Source organism: Sturnira hondurensis, unplaced genomic scaffold, assembly GCF_014824575.4.
Source record: "Sturnira hondurensis isolate 20B ecotype Veracruz unplaced genomic scaffold, ASM1482457v3 Scaffold0020601, whole genome shotgun sequence".
Lineage (NCBI taxonomy): Eukaryota > Metazoa > Chordata > Mammalia > Chiroptera > Phyllostomidae > Sturnira > Sturnira hondurensis.
In genome coordinates, this window is record NW_028093232.1 from 3,408,070 (window position 1) to 3,429,521 (window position 21,452).

At 47.5% G+C, this 21,452-nt stretch overlaps 2 protein-coding genes across 2 annotated transcripts; one reads left to right on the forward strand and one right to left on the reverse strand.

Moving 5' to 3' along the window:
- The first annotated feature begins 277 nt into the window (after positions 1-277).
- On the forward strand, positions 278-15,035 carry STAT2 (signal transducer and activator of transcription 2). The gene is made up of 24 exons (XM_037030024.1): positions 278-480; positions 2,658-2,801; positions 2,966-3,119; positions 3,424-3,519; positions 3,695-3,784; positions 3,876-3,951; positions 4,384-4,469; positions 4,633-4,793; positions 7,901-8,059; positions 8,166-8,258; positions 8,486-8,545; positions 8,950-8,970; positions 9,194-9,287; positions 9,438-9,485; positions 9,565-9,648; positions 9,812-9,910; positions 10,023-10,158; positions 10,250-10,302; positions 10,421-10,515; positions 11,106-11,242; positions 11,419-11,601; positions 11,809-11,866; positions 13,084-13,388; positions 13,711-15,035. The coding sequence occupies exons 2-24, from the start codon at positions 2,671-2,673 to the stop codon at positions 13,851-13,853; spliced, it is 2,562 nt and encodes an 853-aa protein (XP_036885919.1). The 5' UTR covers positions 278-480; positions 2,658-2,670; the 3' UTR covers positions 13,854-15,035.
- Positions 15,036-16,478: 1,443 nt separating this feature from the next.
- IL23A (interleukin 23 subunit alpha) lies at positions 16,479-20,090 on the reverse strand. Its single transcript, XM_037030266.1, has 4 exons — positions 17,988-20,090; positions 17,667-17,777; positions 17,015-17,161; positions 16,479-16,907 (listed from the first exon to the last, which is right to left on the reverse strand). The coding sequence occupies exons 1-4, from the start codon at positions 18,156-18,158 to the stop codon at positions 16,746-16,748; spliced, it is 591 nt and encodes a 196-aa protein (XP_036886161.1). The 5' UTR covers positions 18,159-20,090; the 3' UTR covers positions 16,479-16,745.
- Positions 20,091-21,452: the final 1,362 nt, after the last annotated feature.

A 21,452-nucleotide genomic window follows, 5' to 3' on the forward strand; every position in this document is an offset into this window, starting at 1 on the left:
AAATTGTTGAAATTCCGGTCCCTCCTCTTATGGAATTCAAAGCGTTTCACAGTCCGAGCAATATCGGTTCCGTAGCTAATGAGCAAGTTCTCGGAAATCAGCAGTTTCAGTTCTGTGATATTACATTGATTGGACTCCTCCCTTCGCAGATATGGGGCGGTGCTTACTTGAGGCCTCTCACCAATCGCTGGAGATGGAGGTGTGGTTTCCGCGCCGCTTGTCCCGCCCCAAGGAGTGGGCGGGGCTGTAGCAGTGCCAATGAACTCAGCCCCGGGAAGGGCTTGGCCAATGTTGGGGTGCGGGGCTGGGAACGGCGAGCTCTAAGGTTGTTACTCGCTCAAACCGGCTACCAGGGGGACGGGTTCGAGAAGCGGGACGAAACTGAGGTCGGGGAGTGAGGCTCTGGTGTCCGAGCTCCTTCTGGAAAACGGAAGCCTGTTCAGAGCCCCTGGAGGGAGCGAGGACTGAGACCCTAACCAGGTACGGACCCTGAGAAAGCGCGCTGGACTGAGAGGGGAGGCTCGACTTCCTTCTAGGAAGTGCGGCAGGCCCCGGGGGCTCTGTCCTGAAGCCTCTGTCCCTACATTAAAATAGGAGCTGTCGCCTTTCTGCATCAACCCTTTCTTGTCCGGCCTAGCTTCCCAAACCTAATGCCCCCTTCCCAAAATTTCTTCAAGACCCGAGACTTGGCTTTGTGGCATTTCTTTAGTGTCTTAGCAACGCTTTTAACCTGATCTGTGATATTTTTGATCCTCACCCCCACCCCACCCCCCAAAAGGTCAATGTCTAAGGGGAGATACGATTTATCATACTTATTTGTTATGTTAAAAATGATAAGATACATCCCTGGCTGATGTGGCTCAGTGGATTGAGCATGGGCCTGCGAACCAAACAACCACGGTTCCATTCCCAGTCAGGGCACATGCCTGGGTTGCAGGCCAATTCCCAGCAGGGGATGCATGAGAGGCAACCACACATTGATATTTCTCTCCCCCTCTCTCCTTCACTTCCCCCTCTCTAAAAATGAATAAATAAAATCTTTTAAAAAGTGATAAGATACAGAAAGGTGAAATTATTGTCCTAAGATCACATACAAAAGAAGTTCATTTCAGAAACGCTTATTGAACACAGTATGTAACTGAGAGAGAGAGATAACTGGAGAAGTAAGTACATAAGTGTCACAGCCCTTAACCTCAAGTGTTTGCAATCCATTTGGGAAAAAAACAAAACAGGTTTGTTTGTTTTCATATTTAAACTTCAGAATTTACTTGTTGCCTTACTCTTTGTTTTTATTTCTTGCTTTTTTAAAAATATTTTATTTATTTATCTTTAGAGGGGAAGGGAAAGAGAGAGGAAGGAAACAATGTATGGTTGCTTCTGGTGCATCCCCTGCAGGGAACTGGCCCCTGCCAGTAACTGGCCTGCAACCCAAGCATGTGCCCTGACTGGGAATTGAACCGCGATTGTCTGGTTCGCAGGCCCTTGCTCAATCCACTGAGCTACACCAGCCAGTATTTCTTGCTTTTTTTGTTTTTGCTGTTTTTTCTCTTCTGTTTCTTATTCTACTTTATTAATATCAACAACTAGTTCCTTGAGAACTGGGGTTTCTTTATTTGTTTTTTAAAAAGCAATACAAGTGTACATAGTTTAAAAAGTCAAGCACTACTAAAAGGGTTAAAATGAAAAATAAGAAACCCTGCCCAATGCTTTCCTTCTCCTGTTCCTAATTCCTAGAGGTAGCAAGGGAGCTCATAACTATTCATTCTGGAGGACAAAAAAGTTTCTCCCACCCCAACCTTCTTCTTTGATTTGTAATAAAATCATGTGACATTTTTAGACTACTGATGTGCATGTTTGTTCTTTTCTGTTAGGCTGAGGCTGCAACAAGAAGTTTTAATTTCCTAAACTGACAAATGGTAGTAGGTGGAGCAAGCTAGGGAAAAAGAGTCTCTGCTCAGTCTACTTGATGACAGGCAAAAACCAGTTTTGAATGAAATTTCTGGGTCTCTGCCTAAGTTGATAATCCACATGAAGAACCAGAGATCAACAGAAGTCATAAGAGGTGACACGACCTTAAGGTGTCACAGCATTTAAGCATTTGGAACAGAGCTCTGCCTTCCTGCATGGAGAGCAGTGTACCGAGTGTGCCTCTACTCCAAGGAGGGTCCAGCCCCCGATGAAGCTTTGGGACCAGGAGGAGACATGCTGAAATAGATATTTACGACCCACACCACCTGTCAACACTGCCGTGTAAACAAATGTATACACGTACAAATTTAAAATAAATTTATTGGGGAAGATAGATAAAATAAAAATGATAGAAATATCATCAGTGTTTGTTGAAGACGAAGAATGAGTGCATGGATGATCCTTCTACTATTCACTTGACTTTGGTGTGTGTTCAAAAATTACTATTAAAACAAAAGGCCCACATATTGGAGCTCTTAATTAGTACTCTCTGAAAGAATATGTACCAAATTAATAATATTGATTTCTGGAGAAGAGGGTAGGGGATGAAGATTGCAAGTGGGGTCAGCTAAATACCCCTTTTTATTCTTACCTGTATAATTACAAATTTTCAGTATGTAATAATAAAGTATCATGAGACTGTGGATGGTTTAGTCCAGCAAAATTTACATTTGGGAACTTGAATCCAGACTCAGATCCCAAATGGCGCAATGGGAGATGCTGCAGAATCTGGACAGCCCGTTTCAGGATCAGCTGCACCAGCTCTACACAAATAGCCTCCTGCCAATGGACATTCGACAGTACTTGGCTGTCTGGATTGAAGACCAGAACTGGTGAGGTCCTCAGGAAGTTGGGGGTGGAGAATGAGGAAAATGGTTTCTTTTTTCTGAGCCCCCAGGATCCTGGAGACCGGAAGGGCAGGAAGGGGTTACAAGGCCTCAAGCCAGTAACCATCCTGCAGAGAGACTTAATAATCTTTGTCATTTCTGGCCCCCAGGCAGGAAGCTGCATTGGGAAATAATAGTTACCAGGCTAACATGCTATTCCTCCACTTCTCGGACCAACTAAACTATGAGTGTGCCCGCTGCAGCCAGGACCCTGAGCGCTTGTTGCTGCAGCATAACTTGCGAAAATTTTGTCGGGACATTCAGGTACTTGGAGGAACTGGATATAACGAGGTAGGAGCGGGAGCTGCAGAGGAGTGTGGTTTGGACAGGGGTAGGACAGGACCTGGAGATGCAAAGGGGCAGGTGCAGATCTGGGGAAAGGGGAATAGAGCCTGGACTTGGGGGTCACTGGTAGAGAGAAGGCCATTGTTTGGAAGAGGCTAGGGTTTGGGGACCAGTGGTGAAAAGGGGAAGGGCTCGGGACCCTGAAGGAGGGGGAAGCACTGCTTCACTTGGGGGAAGGTTCATTGAAAGTAGCCGCGTTCATTCAATACTCTGTCTCCTGCAGGCCTTTCCTGGAGGCCCTATCCAGTTGGCTGAGATGATCTTTAATCTCCTTCTGGAAGAAAAAAGAATTCTGATCCAGGCTCAGAGGGCTCAAGTGGTGAGAACGATTTGCTGGTGATATTGAAAGCTCCTGGAGTAGAGAGGGACCACAGAAAGGACTCAGAAAATTTGTCTCAGAATAAGATTCCCTACTAGCCTACTGTATAATTTCAGGCCTGGATTTGAGGGATGAAATGGTAGAGTTGAATGTGCTCAGAGCCTCTTTATTTCAGGAGCAAGAGGAGCCAGACCTCCAAGCACCTGTAGAGAGCCAGCAGCATGAGATTGAATCCCGGGTCCTGGAATTAAGGGCTATGATGGAGGTTGGTAGATGTGGCAGGAGCCAGGGTGGGCAGGACTCGGCCTGCCTCCTCCTACAGAAGCAGCCTTATCTGGGTCTCATCCCTGCTACAGAAGCTGGTAAAATCCCTCAGCCAACTGAAAGACCAGCAAGATGTCTTCTGCTTCCGATATAAGACCCAAGCTCCAGGTAGGAAGCACATTGAAGGGTGGGAGAAAGACAGGCGCTTGCTGGAAGGCCAAGGGTAGACAAGAGCAGAAGGGAAGAGACCCAATAAACAGTAATCACCTTTGGCTACACCCCACCTCAGTCCTGCTGCCATGCAAAGCTAGAAGTGCCAGGGTATGTTGTGGAGGTCAGGCTGGAGCTTTGGCTGAGGGACAGCTAGTGAATGTTAAAGGAGATGCATGGGAAACTGCCTGAGCAGATACAGTGGGCTTGTGTTTCAAGCAGGACAATTCAGAATTTACCTGAGGGCACAGAGGTGCCTGTGCTTTGCTTTGGTTCCCTTCTCACATCAGAATTCCCCCTCCCTGACTCTGACTGAGGTCCGGGCCAGGAAGGTGAGGGGAAGGAGCCCTAGGCCTGAGCGTTTGTCTCACTTCCTGCTCCTGCATCCAGTGAGGACAGCTTCTTTGGACCCCCATCATACCAAACAGATGCAGCTTCTGCAGGAAACTCTCAATGAACTGGACAAAAAGAGAAAGGTGGGAGGCAAAGGACAGAGGGAGTGGGCAGCAGGGAGCTGGGGAAAATGAAGGACCTGGGAGCCCTGGCCTCTTAGCCTTGGCTTCTTTGTCCCTTTATCCCCAGTTGAATGGTGGAAGGGGGTGGTGAGAGATGCTCAGCACTTACTTATGTCTTTCATAGGAGGTGCTGGATGACTCCAGAGCACTGCTAGGCCGACTAACTACCCTAATTGAACTACTGCTGCCTGAGCTGGAGGAGTGGAAGGCCCAGCAACAGAAAGCCTGCATTGGAGCTCCCACAAATGGAGGGTTAGAACTCCTCCTTCTCCAGCTAGAGAAGTGGTAAGAGGCACCTCCCTGCCTTCATGCTGATCCAGCCCTTGTCCTAGCCACTGCCCTGTGCTTTGTAGATTGTAATACCCTGTATATGGCAAGAGGTATTGCTCTCCTGAATCTCTGCTCCCCAGAATGATCCCAGCTTCCTCATCTGACTACAACTGCACTCTGCTCTTCATTCTCACTACCCAGGAAGCCCAGGGCCCTTTCCCTGTCTCTCTTTTTTTCTTTTTAATTTATTGATTTTTGAGAGAGAGAGAGAGAAAAGGAACATCGATTCGTTGTTCCACTTATTTATGCATTCACTGGTGGCTTCATGGTTGTGCCCTGCCCGTGGATGGAACCTGCACGACAATATAACCCACTGAGCCACTCGGCCAGGGCCAGAGCCTTTTCTTTTTAATTACCTGAGAAATATATATCTTCTACTTTTTTGTGTGCAATGAGTATAATGCAAAAAAAAATTTTACTCACTGCTTTCCTACCCAGATGTAGCTGCTGTAACATTATTCAACAAAAATTGAATCATACTGTTCATCCTGTTTTGAGACACGTTACTTCTTTGCCTTGTTTTCACTTGGCAGTTTATTTGCCCCTGTTACTTGCAGTGGTTGCATTCGTTCCTTCTGTGGAGGTAACAGTGTAACTAAGGGACTCTTTATTTTGGGACATTAAGGCTGTTTTTAGTTTCTTGCTATTCTTCCAGTAAACTTTTTACTTTAGATTAATTTTATTGTGACATAAGAAAAAAGGAATGTGTCCTTCAACGTACTCGAAAAATACCTACTGTTTTAAGTATTTTCCCATGAGGAAATTCATTATAATTTAAACCATTAAAAATATACAGGTAAATTAAAAACAGGTATATAGGGCTTCGCATACATGAACAGTATTTAAATTATTTAAATAACCTCATGGCTACATCTTTATTTACATTCCTAATTATCTCTGTAACATAAGTTGCTAGAAGTGGTATTTCTGGGTTCTAGTATATACCTTTCCTCGCTGGTGATGATGGTGTTATTGTGTTGATTTTTTAAAAATTTTGTTTTGTTTGAGAGTACGTTTATTACAGCTGGGGACAGTGAAACAAGGAAGGGCTAAGACAGAAGGAGCACCAGGAGAGAGCCCTGGCGGGGCCGCTTTGGCTCTCCGGGAACCATACAGGAAAGAAGTGGGCCCAGGCGGGGCTGCTGTCCGCTCACTGGGGGGTCAGAGAAAACAGGGCCTTGGAGGCAGGCTCAGGGGGTTAGCATCGGACACGCTGCCGCTGCCCATTGCTCCCTGGGTTGCAGGTCTCATGGGGTCCCTTAGAGTTTAGGGTGTGATAAGGCAAGGGTGCGGGCATGCTCACAAGAGGGAGAGCACGCCTCGCCTTCTGTCATTGTTTTTAATAAAAAAGAGCTTTATTGCTTTTTCTCATGATAAATATAATGTATACCAATTGAAAAAATTTCAGACAACATAAAAAAAAGTAAAAATCACCCATCTGTATAATCTAATCACACAGAGGTAGGTACCCTCTGTTCATGCTCTTGCATACTTTTTCCAGATTTTTCCTATGCATATATACAAAAATAACATCTATTTTAAAGATAAATCGAATCATATAATATCTGGCCCTCACTGGTGTGGTTCAGTTGGCTGCAGTCGACAGCAAAGCAAAAGGTTGCTGGTTCGGTTGCTGGTGGGGCACATGCCTCCGCCCCGGGCTTGGTCCTCGGTCAGGGCATGGGCGAAAGGCGGCCGTCGGTTCTTCTTTCTCATGTCGATGTTACTCTCCCTCTTCTTCTCCCTCTGTTCCTATGTCTCCAAAACTAAATAAATAAAAATCTTTAAAAAAATCATGTATCTGTACTCTCTTACAATTTTTTTAAATTTAGTATTTTTGGATGTCTTTCCATGTTAAATATTTGAGCCTGAATCATTATTTTTAATGATTGCATAGTATTTCGTGATGTGACTGTGCCATAATTTATATACCTATTACCAATTGTTGCTAATTTTTCTACTACAAATAACAAAAACTATGCCCTTCCTGGTACATTTGTCTTTGTGTATGTGTCTGATTATTTTTTTAGGATATATTTCAGAAATGGAATGCTGTAAAGTGTATGCACATTTTTCAAGGCTTTTAAAAAAATAGTTTCAAGTTGCTATCCCAATTTATTTGCTTCCATGTGGTATAGGGTTGTTTTCCTGTCACGTTGCCTATTATTACTTTTCTTTTTATACTTTCCTTAGACAGAAAGTGTAGAAGGCAGAAGTCTGCATCGTGCAGCCAGACTGCCTGGGCTTACATCCAGCTTCATTCTTTCCCAACCCTATGACCTATGAGCAAGTTGCTTAACTTTTCAGTACTTCAGTTTTATCATCTGTAAAATAGGGAAAATACTAGTGCCTACTTCATAGGGTATTTGTAAGGGTTAAATGCTTTAACATGTGTAAAGCACTTAGAATAAATAGTACGTGTCAAGCATCATATGAAAGTTAGCTTTATTATGTTAACCGTTTACCAGTTTTAATGTGAAAGTAGCTTTGATTTTCATTTCTTGGATTATGAATCATGTTCTTTTTTTGTCCCAATCAGTTTCTAAATCACCGCATTGTTAGAGGGGACCTCTTAGAGCCTGTTTGGGGGCTCCGGGAAGCCCATGGATTCTCTCTCCTTGGATTCTGTCACTCAGGTTCACCGAAGGAGCANCAGCCAGACTGCCTGGGCTTACATCCAGCTTCATTCTTTCCCAACCCTATGACCTATGAGCAAGTTGCTTAACTTTTCAGTACTTCAGTTTTATCATCTGTAAAATAGGGAAAATACTAGTGCCTACTTCATAGGGTATTTGTAAGGGTTAAATGCTTTAACATGTGTAAAGCACTTAGAATAAATAGTACGTGTCAAGCATCATATGAAAGTTAGCTTTATTATGTTAACCATTTACCAGTTTTAATGTGAAAGTAGCTTTGATTTTCATTTCTTGGATTATGAATCATGTTCTTTTTTTGTCCCAATCAGTTTCTAAATCACTGCATTGTTAGAGGGGACCTCTTAGAGCCTGTTTGGGGGCTCCGGGAAGCCCATGGATTCTCTCTCCTTGGATTCTGTCACTCAGGTTCACCGAAGGAGCAAAGCTCCTGTTTCATCTGCGGCAGCTGCTGAAGGAGCTGAAGGAATTGAGTCTCTTGGTTACCTATGAAAATGACCCTCTGACCAAAGGAGTGGACATGCAGGAGGCCCAGGTTATGGAGCTGCTGCAGCGTCTGCTCCACAGGTTGAGAGGCCAAGGAGGGACTTCTAGAGAGGGCAGAGGGAAGGAACGAGGGGAGCCATTCTTGCAGATGCCGAGCTGTATCTTCTGTCTGCGTCTCTCTTCCCAGAGCCTTTGTGGTAGAAACCCAGCCCTGTATGCCTCAGACTCTCCATCGACCCCTCATCCTCAGGACTGGGAGCAAGTTCACTGTCCGCACAAGGTTGGCGTTTCAGAACTTACTCCTGATTTCCTTTTTCCAGACCCTGCCCTGTTTGCTTCCAGATCAGAAGATCTGTTTACAAATCTTTCCGCTCTTGGCTGTTTCTTCTCTTTTTCCCCTTCAACCAACCTGCCTCTTCTAATCTCTTCCCTTCTCTTTTCCGAACATCTGGTCTATCCAGGGAATTGAGGTTGACCATTTCTCTCATCCACCTCTCTTCTCCCCAGGTTGCTGGTAAGACTCCAGGAAGGCAGTGAGTCACTGACCGCAGAAGTCTTTATTGACAGGTGAGTGGGGCCGGTGAAGGGCAGGACCATGAAGTGGGCAAGACATGGGCTGATAGGGCAGGGGAGACCCCTACCTCATAGAAATAATAACATCCCTTTTGGGGGCACTTAGTATGTGCATGTCACCATACACCTGGTCAAATACTCATTTAATTGTCTAGGAACCCCATGAGTTATATACTATCGATGCACCATTCAAATCAGAGAACAAGGCCAGAGAGATGGCATCTCTTGTGGAAGTCTGCATAGCTAGTGAGCTGCAGGTTTGGGTTTGAACTGAGATCTGTCTCATACCAGAGACCAAACTCCTAATTTCTACACTGTTTTCCTTCCCAATATGTATTTATATTTATATTTGTATTTGTATTTATATATATTTATTTATGTTTTGCATTTCTTTTCAGGAATCCTCCTCAATCACAAGGGTAGGTACCTGACAAGAACGCTGCAAACATGTGTGAACTGCATGACTCACACAGCCACGTGTGGCCGCCATGATGGGGACATGGACGAGGAGGAGGCTGATTGGGTGGTGGGAGCAGAGGGAGGTGCAGAGGTCTGAAATGCGTGGAACTTCTGTTGCTTTCCCGCTGCACTTTAGAATAACTCTGTTCCTGTCCCTCATACCTCTTCTTCCTCCTGGAACAGCTTCCGGAAGTTCAACATTCTGACCTCAAACAAGAAAACTTTGACCCCTGAGAAAGGGCAGAGTCAGGGCCTAATTTGGGATTTCCGTTACCTGGTAAGACGGGCTGGTAGCTTAAGTTTCTAGTCCAGTGGAACAGGCTGGGGCAAGGTCCCAGGCCTTGGGAAGTCTTGAGGGCAAAACAGGGGTCCTAGGGACACTGAGGCCCTTCCTCCGGCCTCCTCTCTCCTTCCCCTCCCTTCACAGACTCTGACGGAGCAGCGTTCAGGTGGTTCAGGAAAGGGCAGCAATAAGGTGAGGCCTGGACAGGGGGTTGGGGAGTAGGAGGAACGTGCGGAAGGACCCTCTGCTCACTGTCTTTTGGCTGTCCCAGAGTCTGCTGGGTGTGACAGAGGAACTGCACATTATCAGCTTCACGGTCAGATACACCTACCAGGGTCTGAAGCAGGAACTGAAAGTGAGTAAAGATGGAGGGCAGGGAGAGATGATACAGGTTTGGGAGAAGGCATTAGGCAGGGTTAAACAGAAACCTCTCGGGGAAATAATCACCCCTTTTCCCTACCAAGTATCTGCAGCTAAAATCATCACAGCCACCTCTGTGATTCCTGTCTTCTCTCCAGACGGACACCCTCCCTGTGGTGATTATCTCGAACACGAACCAGCTCTCAATTGCCTGGGCCTCAGTTCTCTGGTTCAATCTGCTCAGCTCAAACCCCCAGGTAGGAGGCAGGGCCAACAGGCAGAGGATGGTTGGTGAGGAGGGGTGTGGCAGGCTGGTGTGAGGATGCTGCCCTGAGCTGTGCTGTGCCCCCCCGCCCCGCATTCCTGCAGAATCAGCAGTTCTTCTCCAGCCCCCCCAAGGCCCCCTGGAGCTTGCTGGGCCCTGCTCTCAGCTGGCAGTTCTCGTCCTATGTTGGCCGAGGCCTAGACCAGGACCAGCTGAGCATGCTGCGGGACAAGCTGTTTGGTACGGACCTCTTTTTCTCTCAGCCCCAGCCCTCCGTCCTTTCCACCCCAGGAGCCCTGACTTGCCTCCTTTCATTACCTGTCTGTCACAGGACAGAACTCTGGGAATGACAGTGCCTTGTTGTCCTGGGCTGAATTCACTAAGGTAATACTGGGCAGCTAGATCTTAGTCCCCAGTCCAGACTCCCGCCCCGCCCCCATCACACCTTCCCCACGTCAGGGGCAACTCTACATCTCTCCCTGCCTTTCCGTTTCTCCTTCAGCGAGAGAGCCCCCCTGGGAAGCTACCATTCTGGACATGGCTAGACAAAATTCTGGACCTGGTACATGACCACCTGAAGGATCTTTGGAAAGATGGGTAAGATCTGCAGCTTCCCTCTCCCCTTGGCCCAGCTGCCTTTTGGGTTTTGAGAATGGACCCTGTGCGCCCTCATGTGGTAAATAGAGAGCAGGAACAAAAAACTGGTTTAAGGTCACACCCCCTCACAATTGCAATTGTAGTCAGAGCCAGTATTTGTCAAGCACCTTTGTGCTCCAGGGCCTGCTGGGTGCTTTCATGAATTCTGTCACATAATCCTTAAAATTATGCTGCATGGTGGGTGTTGCCACCCTTGTTTCAAGTGAGGAAATTAAAGAACTTATCCAAGGGGCCAAGTTGGGATTTTAAACCCAGGCTTGCCTGCCCCCAAGCCTGTGTTGCTCTTTCCACCACACCACCTGCCCATTTGCACAGCACTTTGCCTTTAATAAGGTGCTTTTGATTCGTGCAGCCTCACTGAATCCTCATACCTCTTCCCACCCTGGGAGGTCAATATCGTTAGTGAAGCAAAGTGACTTGGCCACAATGGGACAGTTTATAAGGAGCACAGCTAGGGCCAAAACCTGGCACTCTCTTCCCATCCAAGGAATCAGGGAGGCAGGCAGGTCTCTCTGCTTTCTCTGCTCCAGACGCATCATGGGCTTTGTAAGCCGGAGCCAGGAGCGCAAGCTGCTGAAGAAGACCATGTCTGGTACCTTCCTGCTGCGCTTCAGTGAAACATTGGAAGGGGGCATCACCTGCTCCTGGGTAGAACACCAGGATGATGGTCAGCTGCTCTGCCTTGCTGTTCCCACAACCTCTCCTTTCTGCCCTCTGCTTGTCCATGGCTTCCCCGGCTCTGTCCTGAATCCCTCAGCAGCTCGGGGGCTGGGCAGGCACGGTGGGCAGCTCCCAGGCCCAGCCTCGTATCTCAGCCTGCCTGCTCCCATGTCCACTCTCCAGATAAGGTGGTCATCTACTCTGTGAAGCCCTTCACCAAGGAGGTGCTGCAGTCACTCCCACTGACCAAAATCATCCACCACTACCAGTTGTTGACGGAGGAGAACATACCCGAGAACCCCCTGCGCTTCCTCTACCCCCGCACCCCCCGGGATGAGGCTTTTGGGTGCTACTTTGAGGACAAAGGTGAGAGTCAGCGACATACTTCACTGGTAGATTGCAGGCATCCAAAATTCCAGCTCATTCCTTACAAACATGGGAAAACCAATAACCAGAGAAGTTAAGGGATTTATTTGTGGGACACTGCTAGTTAATAAGGAGGTATGACTGTCACGACCATTGGTCTGTGTCCAGTCCACTGACCTCGCCACCCCTTGTGTATGTCCCCCACAGTTAATCTCCAGGAACGAAAAAAATACCTGAAACACAAGCTCATTGTGGTCTCTAACCGGTGAGTTGGGGACTCCTCGGTCCTCGCCTCCCCCTTTCTGGCTGGCATAGGGACCTGGACCTGCCCCATCCCCATCTCCCTGGCCTTCCCTCCTTCTCACTCGTACTCTCCAGGCCTCTAGGTTTCTTCCTGCTCTTCTAGTCTCTCTCTCCTGTGTTTCCCTGCTGCCATCCTTAGGTTGTCTCCCCAGGGGCTCCCCAATAATAGTGGTCATAATCACTGATGTTAGTGGGCAGCTGCTTGATGCTAGATACTTTTAGAACATTTTAAAGAATATAATCCTTACAAGAAATCATGTGAGTAGGAACATTTAATGGATGTTTATTAAGTACCAGGCATGGCGCTAAAGCTGTGTGTTCATTCTCTCGTTCACTGTCTTCCCGATGGCCCTGTGAGGCAGACACTGTTATTGCTGTGTTTGGCTAAGGACACCGAGGGTTAGCAGAGTGAAGGGCCATGCTTAAGGTGCGTGGCTGCTGTCAGATTCCTGTGCCCTGCTTTTAGCCATATTCCTGTCTCTTAAGCATTGTTATGTATTCTTCCCATTTCACAGATGATAAATCTGAGGCTCAGAGAAGTTAGTTAACTTGCCTAAGGTCACCCAGCTTGTAAATGATAGGATTCAAACTCTGGCAAAGCCTGTGCTCTTTTTAAAATATATATATATATTTATTTATTTATTTATTTATCTCTCTATTTTTAGAGGGAAAGGGAAGGAGAGAAGGACAGAAATATCAGTGTGTGGTTGCCTCTCATGCGCCCCCTGCCGGGAACTGGCCTGCAACCCAGGCATGTGCCCTGACTGGGAATTGAACCGCGATCATGTGGTTCGCCGGCCTGTGCTCAATCCACTGAACTACAGCAGCCAGGGCTCTTTTTTTTTTCCATTTAAATTTGTATTTATTGATTTTACAGAGAGTGGAGGGGGAGGGAGAGAGAGAGAGATCAATTTGTTGTTTCACTTCTTTATCCATCTATTGTCTGATTTTTCTATGTGCCCATGTGTCCCGACTGGGGATCAAGTCTACAGCCTTGGTGTTTCAGGACGATGCTCTAACCAGCTGAGCTACCTGGCCAGGGCAGAGTGAGGCTCGTACTCTTAAGCCCTCGTCTCTGTTACCTTCTTACACTGGAGAGGTAGCCTCTGTTTGCCCTACCATTCCCCACTTCGCCTAAACAACTGAGCCCTCTCCCTTTTCCTGTATTGGAATATCCAGGCAGGTGGATGAGTTGCAACAGCCGCTGGAGCCTAATCTGGAGCCAGAAGTGGAATCACTAGAGCTGTCCCCAGGGCTGGCACCAGGGCCAGAGCCAGAACTAGGCCTGGGGTTAGAGCCACTGCTCGAGGTAGGGCTGGACCTGGGGTCATCACTGGAGCCCATACTAGGTGTGGTGCAAGAGCCAAACCTGGGACCAGAACTGAGGCTGGAACCTATTCTGGAGCCTGTTTCACAGCCAGCACCAGAGCTGGAACCAGATTTGCCCCACGACTTGAGACACTTGAACACTGAGGAAATGGAAAGTGAGTGATGAGATGGGGCTAGGGAAACGGGGGCGGGGGGTGGGGGGGAGGGCAGTGTGGGGGGTGGTGGTGGTGGTGGTATCTTCTCTTTCTCAATTCCTCTCCCAATTCTGTAATTACCCATTACAGAAAAGGCCCAGATCTAAGCTCCTCCTTGGAGAGGAGGCTTATTTCTTTGTAATTCCTTTCATTAGGAAATGCACACACCAACTGCTGCCCCACCTAAGTGTCCCCTCAGGCCCTTCCAGCCCTCACTTTCCTTGCTGGGTTAGGAATTCCTTGTCTAAGATCAGGGCCTGACATCTTTCTCTGGACTACCCAGTCTTCAGGAACAGTATGAAGATTGAAGATATCATGCCAAACGGAGACCCACTATTAGCTGGCCAGAACACTGCGGACGAGGCTTATGTCTTCCACCCCAGCCATTTCTACACAGATGGGCCCCTGATTCCTTCTGACTACTAGGAACTGTGTTTCCTCTGTTCTTCCGGTATCTTTTACCCCCACCAACCCCCGCATCATGATGTCGTTCTCCAAGGATGGGAAATCAGGCGTGTGCCCCATCTAAGTTGGGTGAACTCTGTGACTTGGGGTCAAAGGTACAAGCATAGAGTGGGCCGGCCTTGGGCACTGCTCTGACTAGGACCCTGGGGGCTGCCTGCTGTGCTGGGAGGTATAGTGGTTTTAGGAGCAGGCCAGGCCGGTTTGGAGGTGTGTGGAGACGGTCAGAGGAGTTGCTTCTTTCCAGTTGGAAGGAGTTCAGCATTTTGATAGCTGGTAAGACCAACCCGGTGCCCACACTTTTTATAGTATGGATAGTGCTGGCCCGCGGTGGGGAACTGCCACAGGACAGGACTCCGTCTTCCCCTCGTGTCTAGGCGAACCTTTTTGTTTCTTCTTCCCCTCACTCCCGACTCAAGTCCTAAATTCTCTTTTCCTGCGGGGACTGAGAACTTTCTGCCTCAGCCACCATGTGCAGCTCCCCCTCTGAGGAAAGGAGTGAAAGGTAGATCTCCTTTTCCCGTCAGTCTCCTCCTCTGCCCTGCAGGCTGGCCACGCCCGTTCCTCCCTGGGGGGGGGGGGGACGATCCTGCTGCCAGCCTCCTGTGCCTGTGAGGCTTTGCACAGTAACTTGCTCTGCCCAGTTCCTACTTTTCCAGTGCTTAGGAGGCAGATCACTCCTGGAGGCCAGGGATGGTACCCGTTGCTGGGAATTCAGGAATTACTTTTTATAGTATGGATAGAATTTGGTATTTTTACAGAGGAAGAAGAGCCCTGGGCCTTGTATATTTCTCTATTAAGATATCATTCCTTTCTTTTGTACATATATTGTTTACCTAACAAGATGGTTTCTGTTTTGGGGGCATGGACCTGGAAGTCCCTGGAGCTTAGAACCTCGAAGGTTCATCATGGAGCTCTGGACCATGGCGCGCCCCAGCCATTCCCAGGGAGCCCCGGGCTGACCGCTGTCGCTTTACTGTGTGCTTCTAGTAAAACTTGAGATGTGAGCAAAGCAAGGCCTTGTACATGTGGTGGTTCCTGCCTGGTATGTTACAGTAATTTTCAACCTTTGCATCTTATGGCGTGTATAAACTAATTACTGAAATTTTGTGCCACACCAAAAAAACAAATTGTCTTCCGATCTGAAAAAAAAACCAAAAAAAACAGGTATAATTTTGATTCATTCACGGATGGCTGTTGGAAATCCTTGTGGCACACCGGTTGCAAATCACTATGTTGAAGGAACAGTACCGTTCAGAAAGAGGCCTGTCTGAGCAGAAGTGGGTAATAAACTTTGTGCTGACCCAGAAGTGTTTCCTCTTTGAACTTCTTTATTTCTCTGCTCCCAAAGACTAGCGTTCTTTTTTTTTATTTTAAAAAAAGATTATTATTTATTTATCTTTAGAAGGTAAGGAAAGGAGAGAGGGAGAGAAATATCAATGTATGGTTGCCTCTCACGTGTCCCCTGCTGGGAACTGGCCTGCAACCCAGGCATGTGCCCTGACTGGGAATCGAACCGTGATCATGTGGTTCACAGGCCCGCGCTCAATCCACTGAGCTACACCAGCCAGGGAAAAGACTAACGTTCTTGAAGACATCAGCAGGCCACGCAGGATCAAGGTCAGCAAGCAAATCATGGCCTATTTTTCACCCACCCCAGCTTACCCCTTTTGTTACGTTTCTTCTTCTTACCTCCCTGTTTAGAGCAGCCTTCCTGACCCACAGAGTCTCCCAAGGGTGCTGTGAGCTATATATGGGGGGCACAGTTACATAACTAGCCCATTGATCCTCAACTGGTTGTGCCAAAGCCAAATTTTAAACCTGGATTTGTCTGACCCCGAAGCCCATGTCTCTTTTTGATGTTGTGAAGGTGGAGAAAAGGAAGGGAAGTAATCACCAGCTGTTTCCCATACTCTTTCTTAGGCAATTTATTTATTTCTTTTTTAAGATTTTATTTATTTAATTTTAGAAAGGGGAAAGGAGGGAGAAAGAGAAAGAGAGAAATATCAATGTGTGGTTGCCTCTTGAGCTCTCCCTTACTGGGGACCTGGCCTGCAACCCAGGCATGTGCCCTGACTGGGAATTGAACTGGGAACACTTTGGTTCACAGGCATTCAATCCACTGAGCTACACCAGCCAGGGCTCCAAGGCAGTTGATAATCAAAGTGCCTTCTGAAGGGCCACAAAAATCCATTGAGGGAGAATCCCATTAGTTTTGGGGATTTGCCTTTATCTTCCTGGAATGTGCTTCCTGCTCCAACAATTCTGATTTTGGTCCTTTAGTGATGGGGTTTTGTCTTTGGCCAAATACACTCTTGTCCCAGAAAGCTGGGAAGGAGGCACTGGGTAGGGGAGCAAGGGAGGTTCCCCATTTCCTAATCTCAACCCCTTGTAATCTCTTTCATCTTGCTTAGCCATTCAGAGATTAAGACGAAAAAGATCCCAGTTGCGCTATACTCCAGGGGCCAGAGGGAAACTCTACCACACTTCTGCAGAGTAGAAGAAGTGTGCATGTTGTAGTCCCTTGTCCCTATTTTTTCATTTGTTTTTTCGCAACCAAACCTAGAAATGAGACTCAGATACCACATAAATAAGTTTATTGAAAAATACATAATTCAGTATAAATACAATAAATAATCCTCCCCCTTAAACTGCTGCCAAGAGGATAAATAATCCCAAATTTTCCCTTCCCGTCTAATAAATAGCAAGAACTAGGTCAGCATCATAAGTCTGCCAGTGCTGGTAACTTTTCAACATGCAGGTCCCATTAGAACTAATGGGCTGATTGACTTGCTGGCTCACATCTTGGCTTTGCTGAGCCATAAAGGTCTGGATGCCATCCTTCGGCTGTCGGCTTTAGGGGCTCAGAGTCACAGCTCCATGGGCGAAGACCCGGGCAGCTACAGCCATAAAGGCCTGGAGGCTGCGAAGGATCTTGGGGCGGAGCAGGAGGCGCTGCCATGGTTGACTGGGACCAGGGCTTGGAGTCTGCTCAGTCTCCCAGTGGTGCCCCTTGGGCTGAAAGGACACAGGACACAATTAGAGAGGACTCTAGACCCTTCACCCCTACCCCTAGTCTGTCACAGATTCCAAGCCACTGTACTCCAGGCCCCCCTAGCTCATACCTGCAAAAGTTGCCTGAGACCCAGTAAGGATGCGTGCAGCTGGCTCACTGGGCCACCGGGGAGCAGAGATGGCTCCCCTGTGAAAATGTCTGAACCCAGCAGCTTCTCGTAAAAAACCAGGCCCTGGTGGATCCTTTGCAAGCAGGACTAGGAGGAAAAAGCAGTGAAAGAAAATGAACACCCTCTTTCTGCTCCACTCACCAAGACCAATCCGGGTCTTTGCCTTTCCCAGACACAGTTATGGGTGGAATGTTCATGTCCCCCAAACATTCCCACTGAGACCCTAGCCTCCACCGGGATGTTAGGAGGTGGGGCCTTTGGGAGGGATGGGAGTGAAGGCCCTCCTGAATGGGATTAGAGTTTATTAAAGAGACCCATGGAACCCCCTAGCCCTTTCTGAGGACAGAACTTGGAAGAGGGCCCTCACCCAACCATGCTGGCACTCTGACCTCCTTGGGCATGAGCCTGGAGAAATTTATTTTTCACAGCATCCAGAACTGTGAAAAATTTCTGTTTATAAACTACCCAGTCTACGGTACATTGTTATAGCAGCCTGAATGGACAAGGACAGATACAACTTTTACTAATTCACCATGGTGCCCCGATATGTCCCCATTCCCTTCTTCCTTATGGCCCAGCCTCATCTTAGTACCTGACTGTTGTCCCTGAGTCCTTGGGGATCACAGCCATCCTCACACTGGATATGGGGCACATCATTTGTAGTCTCATCATCTCCCTTTTCTCCCACTTCTCTTGGAAAATTCTGGAAAGGAGCAGAGGCATAAAATGAATACTTTTGAACCCCACATGGACTCTGAGGCCCACGACTCTCCCAGGAGCCCCACTCCCCTGTCCTCTCTCCTTCCCTAATGGCCTTCAACTCTCCAGCTTCCACCCAAGATCCTAGAATCTTCCACTGCAGCCTTGGAGAGTCTGGAGAGGCTTCTCTTTCGTCCCAGAGGCTGCCACTCACCGCATGTCCCAGGGCTGGATGTGCACTCCAGGCCAACGTGCAGAGCTTCTGTGAGAGCTGCTGGCACTGAGCCCAAGAGGGGCCGCTGTCTTCAGGCACAGCCCGGCCCTGAGCAGCCCAGGGTGGTAGCACCATCAGCAGCAGCAGCATCACAGTTCTGCTTCCCAGCATCTTGGTCCTGTTTCTCAAATCCAGCTGGCTCTGTGCCTTGCACCAGTCCCTGTGGAATCTGCCCACTTCCCCTTGCTCTCTGAACAGAGAGCCCGATTCTCTCTGTTCCCTGTGTCTCTGTTTTGGTTTCCTCTGTTCACTGAAGTTCTGAGCTGCTTCCTTTAATTTTCTCTCCTTGTCTCTGCGTTCCTTTTTAAGGTCCCTGCATTGTAACACCCGCCCTTTATACCAGCAGGTGACTCACAGCAGGTGGGATTCCCCTCCCTGCATCATCCCCCTCCATGGAGAGCCCAGGTATGCAGCCTCAGTTCCCAGGGAAATGACTCGTTTGGTTGCTGTGGCTGGAAGCCTGGGATGAGACATATGTGTAATGCTCTCCAGGAATTGAAATGGCTGTAGAAGGGGGTGGGGTGAGAGTAACAAATATTTAAATGAGCCTAGTTTCAAGTTCTTTCCTGTTTAACCTTTTCCTCATTTTTTTTTTTTGCCTCTCAAAGATATGTCCCTCCAACTAATTTCCTTACCTCCCCCTGCCTGCAGAAAAACCAAAACAGAAGCATTCATTTATTTCCCAATAAGAGGGCAAGCTCAGATTAGAATGGAGTTTGGTTCCCACTAGATGCCCTCCAGAAATAAGAGGGCTCTTTTTCTCCATTGAAAACAGTGTTATTTTCACTGGGACAGAATGCACTGGAAGGCAGTTTGAGAACTGGGCAGCCATATAAAGTGTTACTGCTTCCCCACTTCAGGCCTCACTGTGCAGGGTAGAGGAGCCTTTGGAGGGGGCACTTGTTGCCAACACCCATCTGATTGTTCAACCTTAGTGGCCCAAAGTTTCATGGGATCTGTAGGACACTAGTAATTTTTTTTGTGGGGGGACACCAGTGTGAACAAGGGCTAGACATCCTGTTTAGGCATTCCAGCCCCTACACCACGGCTAAGAAGTCCAGGAGTTCTGAATAGTTGAAGGTGTACAGTGTCAGTGACCCCGGTCAGTCCTTCAGCCTGTTGCATCCATGGGTAAAATCCGCTGACACTGATTTCATCACCCTCTCTGATGCAACGTCAGTGAAACAGCTGAGAGTGTGAGGTTTGGCGTGGGAGCGGAGGGTGGTCCAAATCTGGGGCTGCCCCAAACCTAGTGGAGGGTCCCAGGACAATTTGAACGTCAGAATGAGGCCATGAGTGACCACACAGATAGCTCCCAAAGCCTCCCTAAGAGGTTGACCCTTTTCCTCTGAGAAATTTACCCTCAACCGAGGTCTCCCTTCCCTTAGAACTACTCAAAACTGCCCAGTGAAACTTCTGATTCAAATATGACTCCCTGGTAAATCCACCCTTTGAATAAAACATTTCCAGCATCAGAGATGTTAATCTCAGTTTGAGTGAGAAATAGTTTGCCTCTGCCCACATACTGTGGATACACATGGAATAAGGAAATTGGTGGTGGCCAGTGGAAGTAAGGGGGCTCACCTCACTTTTGCATAATGTGTCCTATGCTTTTCCCACTTCTGATCCCCATTCTGGGAGCCCTAAAGATTAGTAGATGAAAGGTGAAAAGGAGGAGGAGGAAGTGGAGCCCTAGGGGATGAGATGACAGGCACAAGGGTGAGCTGGAGGCATGGGGTTCTGCAGCTTTGTTTCACTTCCTGGTGCTTCAGGAGCTGGGTAGGAAGCAAGGTTGGTGGGGCGATTGTGGGACTGTCGTGTGACAGGAATTACTTCCAGGACTACATATGACCTGGAGCTGCAAGGAGCCTTTGACGTCAGCAGAGCTTTAGCCATTATGCAAATCTCATTCACAAGACACTTGTAAGCAGACCTTTCCAGTTGGACGCCCAGGCTCCAAATCCAGTTGAAGTTCCCCCAGGTGGTTAATAATGATGGCTAATATACAGGGTGGGGCCAAAGTAGGTTTGCAGTTGTTCGTATGGAAAATAATAATACAATAATTAATACACAATACAAGAGAAAACTATTTTGTGTACTCACAACTGTAAACCTATTTTTGCCCCGTCCTGGATATCCAGCTCTCACTTTATGCCAAGTACTTGATCTAAGCACTTTTCATGTATTAACCCATTTAATTCTCATGACAAACTAATGAGGTAGGTACTATTATTACGCCCATATAACAAAAGAAGAAACTGAGACACAGAGATAAGTAACTTGCCCAAGATCACAGAGCTATTAAGTAGCCAAATTCCAGTGCAGACGATCTGACTTCAGAGCCTGCATTTCCAACTGTTCCATTATAGTAGACACTGTGAGGAGATGAAGAGCATTTGATAAAGTAGCTCATTTAGCCCAGGTATCTCTGGGTATCTCAGATCCTGTATTTCTCTTGGATCTGTAAAGTCTTTCTCAATGTGAAACCTCAGTATGGAAATTTCTCTAAGTGTATACGTAGAAATTTCTCTAGGTCTTTCAGCATCCATCCCTTTACAAGATTTTAAATCTAAAGATCTGTGAAGTCAGTTTAATTTGAGAGACCCTCTGAGTTATTTTTCTCTTGGTCTGACCTCTGACGGAGTCTAGGACCATGCTGAATCCTGAAGTCTAAATTCTGGGGTCCTTATAAAAAGAAAGGTCTGTGTACCAGCCTTTACTGAGGGTGAGGAATGTTTTAAAATAGTATTCTCTACGAGGAATTCCTTCCACCAAAGACGCCCTCTACGTGGCCTTTACAAACTGAGTGTAAGTGCCTTGAAGACATCTCACAACCCGGATCCATTTCAAAGCAGTTAAAGCTCAGAGTTACGACCCAAGAATCCCTCTGAATGACTGTTGATGCTAAATCTGAAAGCGTCTGGGGAAGGCAAATCACAATTTACCGTGCTCGTACCCCACTGAGGGGTAATGTCCAGCTCCAAGAGCTAGGGGAATTTGATAGCTGGGGGGGTCCTATTCCCTGGGAATACTACCGGGGCCTCTGGGGAGGTTATAATCACAGATGGGGGTTTCAGATGGATACCCTTAGAATCTCAGAAGATGCAGCCTCTTGGGCCCTGTTAGGGGCCTGGCTCCCACTTCCTTTTTTCTCTCGCCTATCTGGAAGTGGTAGGAAATGCCAGAGAGTTTCGGGGGCAACAGAATCAAAGGTGGAATAGCTCACAAGAGCACTGGTAAGAGGGGATGGACCGGCTAGAGTGGGAATACCCAGCAGTCGATCCCCAGGGCTTTGCCTTGAGCGTCCCTGATTTCAGTTTCTTAAGCTACAGGGAACATGGAAGTTCTGTTTCGAAACTGGCGTTCTCTAGTTTTGCTCAAAGAAGGCTTAAAATACAACGGATG